Consider the following 6414-nt stretch of genomic DNA (forward strand, 5'->3'; position numbering starts at 1 on the left):
GTCTTACTGCTGGCTCCCCAGGTTCTGGACTACTTTCAGAGTTCTTGTAGCTGCCAGTGGGTATGGGAAGCACCTCCATGGTGGCCTGAGAGGGCCAGACACTTAGCACTGAGGACTCACTGTAGTTATCATGCAGAAGCACAGAGGAAACAACCTAAAGAAATTCAGCAGTGATCTTCCTACCCAGCCTGGTACTCTGCCTCCTCTCTGCATAGACCTGCTTGACTGAAGTTGGCCAGGTTCCTCAGGCTCATCATAGTGCCTTGTGGAGGCCTTTAAGCCTCTGCATCTGCCCCCATAGCACTGCCTTGACTGTCTCATTGCGGAGGGTAAGGATAAAGGGACTGAGAAAGGGGGTGAGGACCGATGTCACCAGGGCTACGGTCTTGTTGACTTCCACAAAATGTGCTTTGCCAGGCCTGACATAAAGGAAGATGGTGCTGCTGTAACCAATGAAGACCAGGGTGAGGTGGGACCCACACGTAGAGAAAGCCTTCTGACGGCCGCTAGCAGATGGGATCCTCAGCACGGTGGTCACAATATAGCCATAGGAGATGAGGGTCACCAGGAAGGAACTGAGGACAAAAGCCAAGGCCATCATGAAGTCCCAGAATTCCAGCAGGCTGGTGTCTGAGCAGGACAGCTGCAGCAGAGGTGCATTGTCACAGAAGAAGTGGTTAATGATGTTGCCATGGCAATAATTGAGATAAGCCCGGGAGATGACAGTGGGCACCATGACTAGGAAAGGAGCTGCCCAGGCAGCCCCTGCCAGCCTGATACATATAGCCCAGCTCATCAAAATGTCATAGCACAGTGGGTGGCAGATGGCCACAAAGCGGTCAAGGGCCACATCTGACAGGATGAGGAAGGAGGTGGAACCCAGGGAAAAGTAGAAGTAGAACTGGACCATGCAGCCAGTGAAGGAAATGACTTTATGGGTGACCAGCAGGTCTGAGAGCATCCTGGGCACTGCAGTCATGGTCACCAAGATCTCCAACAGGGAAAAGTTACCCAGAAAGAAGTACATGGGTGTATGTAGGTGGGTGTTGGCTATGACCGTGACTATGATGACAGTGTTTCCCATGAAAGCAAGAAGATAAAGCATGAGGAAGGGCCCATACAGCAGAACCTGCAGCTCACCAAAAGAGGAGAAGCCCAAGAGGACAAATTCAGAAGGGTGGCTCAGATTTGCCATGATCCAGGAGCTGGGTCCCTGCATAGAAAGGAAACAGAGACAGAGATGTAAGGCAGAGATAGCAAGACAGAGAGACAAAGAAAGAGAGAGAGAGAGGGAGAGAGAGAATATCATTGACCATGAAACAGAGACAGAAAGAGAACAGGGAGAGCAAAACAAAGTCAGTGGTCAGTGATAAACAGAAAGAGAGACAACTACATGGGAATATGAGAGAATCATAGACGGGGTCATAGAATTAAGAGCATGGAAAGCCACTGATAAGGAGAGAGACAGAGAGGAGTGGATTAAGGAGGACAGCAGAGTAGCAGACATCAACATTTCAGGAGAAGGAAAGAAGGAAACAAAAGAAGAACACAGAATTAAGAGAGGAAGACCAAATGTGTGAGAGGGAGACAGTAAAATACAGGGAGGGGAGGAAACATGGAAAGAAAGAGAATTATTGTAAGTCACCCTGAAATCCTGGAGTAAAGGTTGATGCTGGGGGCGTCTTGTTATGACTCAGAGACTGTGTACCAAGATTCCTTTTGAAGGGTCCCTTCAAGTCTTTCTGGGCTGTCTCTCTTTTGAGGACCTTCACTCATTCACATTTCTCTAGCTATGATCATGAAATTAATGGAAAGTCAGAGTTTTGAGTTAATAAAGTAGCTTCCTTGGACAGGGGCTCTAATATGTGCTTGCCAAGATGGAGAGTTGTAAAGATACACAGGGTCATGGAGATAAGCCTCAGAACCAGGTGGCTACCCTGCCATTGACTAGAAGGTTGTTAGCATCCTACCTCATGGTACTGCTTTGCTGCTACAGTGTCTCCCCTCCCCTCCTGACTCCTGTCATTCTTACATGGTGGTTTGGGGCACAAGCTATGAAACTGTGTTTGAATTCTGATCTGAAACTTACTTGTGGAAGTTAATCTGCTCTTTATAACATGCTCTCTGAACCTCAGTTTACTCAGCTGTAAGATGAAGATAATGATGGTACTGGCTTCTAGGGTTATTGCAAAGATTAAATGAATGAACTACTTAGTAAGTGACCGGCACATACCAAGTGCTCCACAAACAACTGTTGTCATTGTTATTGTTATCATATGGCTGCCAATGGTCTCAAATTTTTCTGGCCCATCATTGCTCAACACTTCTTTAGGGCCAATATGTGGGGTGTGTAAATATGTGTGTGTGTTTATGTGTGTGCAAATATTTCCACAACTTTATGCTGCCTTAGAATTTAAGTTCACTAAAAGGATACTTTCAAAAACTTCCAATTGTCAAAGGAAATAAACACTATAATACAAACTATCAGAAGTGGAAAGAGCAAAGCTGTATATAGTTATACTCTGGCCCTCTCTCCAGCCCTATAAAAGCTTTTCTAATGCTGTGACTTGGCCACTAGCAATGGTATTACAATTTAAAGAAGAGGCTTTGTCCCTCTATTAGCTTCTATCCATCCTACTGATTAAACCCTAATAGTAGGTCTAAAATCTACACCCAGCGCTGATAAATTCAAACCCAATCCTTATGTCTCTGCTGTACAGGAGCTCAACCCATATGTCAGTCTAAGCCACTCACCTTAGCCTCTAAGTGTCTTCTTCTCGAGCTGTTGACATTAAGAAATTGACGTCTAGAGATTTCTGCCTAATCAGTTCACTCTGTAACATGAATGACATGAGATATGTGGTTCGCTGCTCTTGGGTGGTATCTTACAGCTGGCAGGAGTGGAAAGGGACTTCTGTACAGCTGGAATGGCACTACTAGGTGAATGACTCCTCAAGCTATAATATCTCCAACGCTGTGCTAATTTCCTAATTAAAGACTTACCCTGTATCACCACAAAGACCAGGGCAGCAATATTGATGAGGGGCAGGAACATGGAAAAGAAGTTCTGGAGACCAGAGTGGAAAGGTGCTGTCTTTGCCCCTTCTCTCCCAAGGATGAGTGTTCTTGGTTCTCTCTACCCATCATGTCTCCAAGCTTCTGGTTTCTTGATGTGATTTAGAGGTGAACTTATGCTGGATGGGAAACAGACTCCAGCAGAGTGTTCTTCAGGGGAATGATGGGAAAACAAGGAGTCCTCTGGGGATTATAAGGCACTGATATTATTCCTTAGAATAATGAGTAGTCTTATGTTCTGAGGAAGTAACATTTGAGAAAAAGATCTGAATGAAGAAAGGGATAGAGACCTAGATACACCTAAGCAGCAGGTGGCTTAAGCTGGTTCCATGGCAGTGCCTACTCTCTGACCCTTCCTGGACTTAAATTATGGTAGACTGGGTAAATGGTCAGGGTTTGACAGTTTCATTTGGAGATTTTGTCTCAGTCCCAGATCCAGGATTTTGAGATCAGGAGAAGTAGGGAATATAGGCACTGAACCACATCACCCTCTTGTCTGAATTCTCCAGTGTCATCTGTATAAGTTGGAGAATCAAAACAGTAAGCTTAAGAAGAGATATCTTCCTCTTGGAGGCAGGGCCCCTGATAGAAATATTTTGGGAACTGGGTAGCCTGAAGGGCCTGTCTCTGACTTTTGTGAGAAGATGTACACCTTAGGGATGAAGGCAATATGATAGAGAATCAAGCTACCCAGTTAACTCTGAGTGACAGTCCTTCACCTCAGAGTTCAGACTTTGTGGATGTCACCCAACTTAGCCCCACCCACAGACAAATAATAACAAGGGATATGAAGCAAAAGACTTCCCATGAAGACAGTGCAAATGGGTCCCAAATGTTTAAGACCCACAAGGGCCAGACAGAGTTGGCCTGGCAATCTTTCTGTAGGACCTGAGTCTGGAACTGAGTTTTCAGGACAGAGCTTTGATTGCAAAGAAGATTTTAGGTCATTCTGGCCAGAAATGGGGGATGATGATAGAAAGGAGCATATTGCTACTCCCTCAACACTAGTATATACTATTAAAATCAATTGAAGATACATGTTTGGGTCTGTGTCTGAATTCTCTGTTCTATTTCATTGGTATATATATCCATTGATCTGCATGATATTATGTCAATAACACACTCTCAATTATTGTAGCTTTATAGTAAGTCTTTAAATAAGGTTTGTGAGGCCCCAGGTTTGTTCTTTTTAAAAATTATTTGGCTATTCTAGATCCTTTATATTTGCATATAAATCTTAGAGTCAGCTTTTCAATGTTAAAAAAAAAATTTTGATTGAAATTGTGTTGACTCTTTAGACTAAGTAAGAATTGGCTTTCTAACAAAATTGGGTCTTCCAATTAATTAAAATAGAATATTTTTCTTTTTTTTTTTAAGATTTTATTTATTTATTTATTTGACAGAGAGAGAGACAGCGAGAGAGGGAATACAAGCAGGGGGAGTGGGAGAGGGAGAAGCAGGCTTCCCGCCTAGCAGAGAGCCCGATGTGGGGCTTGATCCCAGGACCCCGGGATCACAACCCGAGCCGAAGGCAGACGTTTAATGACTGAGCCACCCAGGCACTCCGAAAATAGAATATTTCTTCATCTATTTAGGTCTTCTTTAATTTCTCTCAGCAATGTTTTGTGGCTTTAATTCTTGCACATAGTTTGTAAAATACATCCTTTAGTTTTTCATGTTTTTGGATTTTATTGTATATTATAGATTTTATTTCCATTTCCAATGTTCATTGCTAGAGTATAGCAATATAACAGATTTTTGTATATTTAGCTTTTGTCCTGTGACTTTGATAATCACTTATTAGTTCTAGTATTTTTTGTGGACTTCTTAGGATTTTTTACATATAAGATTATGTAATATGTAAATAAATAATTTTATTTTTTAATTTTCTAACTGTATGCTTTTAATTTCATTATTTTGATTTATTTCATTAGCTAAGACTTCCAGTACAATGTTGAATAGAAGTGAGAACAGATATCCTTGCCTTCCTCCCCATCTTCCCTAATGGGAAAGCACTGAGTCTTTCATTCTGAAATTTCATGTCAGTACTAGGTTTTATGTTAGATGCTATTTATAGTTTGAGGAAGATACCTTCTGTGTCTAGTTTGCTCAGGGTTTTGATCAATGGATGTTGATTTTTGTCGAATACTTTTTATGCTCCTATTGAAATGATCATGTGATTTTTCTCTTTACTTCCATTAACATGGGAAATTATATTGATTAATCTCCAAATGTTAAACAATACTTGCATTTCTGGAGTAAAGTCATGACTTTGTTATAGTATACTATTATTTTTAGATATTGCTGGATTTGATTTTCAAATATTTTATTAAGGATTTTTGCATCTATGTTCACTGGGGATATTGGTTTTTAGATTTATTTTCTTGTGATGCCTTTGGTATTAAGATAATTCTGGCCTAATGAGATGAATTGGGCAGTGTTCTCTTCTCCCTAATTTTCTAGAAGATTTTGTGTAGAATTGGTATTATTACTTCCTTAAATATTTGATAGTGTGCACTAGTAAAGTAATCTGAACATACAGTTTTCCGGGTGGGAAGATTTTTAATTATGCATTCAATTTATTTAACATATTTAGGAATTTTCAGTTGTTTAATGTCTTTTTGAGTCAGTTTTGGTAACTTTTATCTTTCAAAAGATTTTCCATTTCATCAGTTTTCCAATTGATTTCTCTTTTAAGATATCTTCATTTTGTTCTCTTCAATTTAAAAGTAACTAAACTTTTGATTATAAGTTTGGATGGTAGTGGATGAGGAAATCAAGAGTGCTCCTATCATACAGTCTTAGAAGTTGTGCAAATCAGTCCAAAACCTTTGAAGTATAATTTGGTGTCAATAACAACAATAGGTATAATATATCTACCTTTTGACTTGGAAATTCTAACTCTAGGGATTTGTACCAGAAATAATAGTACCTATGGACTTATAAATTTCTAAGAATATTTATAACATTTTTTTATAGTAAAAAGGTAAACAAAGGGAAAAATTGCTCAAGAGGTCTAGATAATAAAGAATGGGGTATTCATATAATGGAATACTATGCAAAGAAACGAAGGAAAAATGTGTTGATATGAGAAATTATCTTTTTTAAAATTTTTGGTTTAATTGTATATTTTTGTTTTATTGAGATATAATTGACACACAATGTTACATTAGTTTCAGGGCTACAGTATAGTGATTTCAACTCTATACATTATGCTATGCTCACCACAAGTGTAGCTACCATCTGTCATCATGCAACACTATTACAATACCATTGACTATGTTCCCTATGCTGTACCTTGCACCCCCACAACTTAGTCAGTAACTGAAAGCCTGTACC

The 6414-nt window shown here is 40.1% G+C and overlaps 1 protein-coding gene across 1 annotated transcript; it reads right to left on the bottom strand.

The window, feature by feature from the left end:
- Positions 1–253: 253 nt before the first annotated feature.
- LOC116630575 (olfactory receptor 6V1) lies at positions 254–1279 on the bottom strand. Its single transcript, XM_032401271.1, has one exon. It carries the CDS (start codon positions 1217–1219, stop codon positions 254–256), a length of 966 nt encoding a protein of 321 aa, XP_032257162.1. The 5' UTR covers positions 1220–1279.
- Positions 1280–6414: the final 5135 nt, after the last annotated feature.

This window comes from Phoca vitulina, unplaced genomic scaffold (assembly GCF_004348235.1).
Source record: "Phoca vitulina isolate PV1807 unplaced genomic scaffold, GSC_HSeal_1.0 scaffold4, whole genome shotgun sequence".
NCBI classification, from domain to species: domain Eukaryota; kingdom Metazoa; phylum Chordata; class Mammalia; order Carnivora; family Phocidae; genus Phoca; species Phoca vitulina.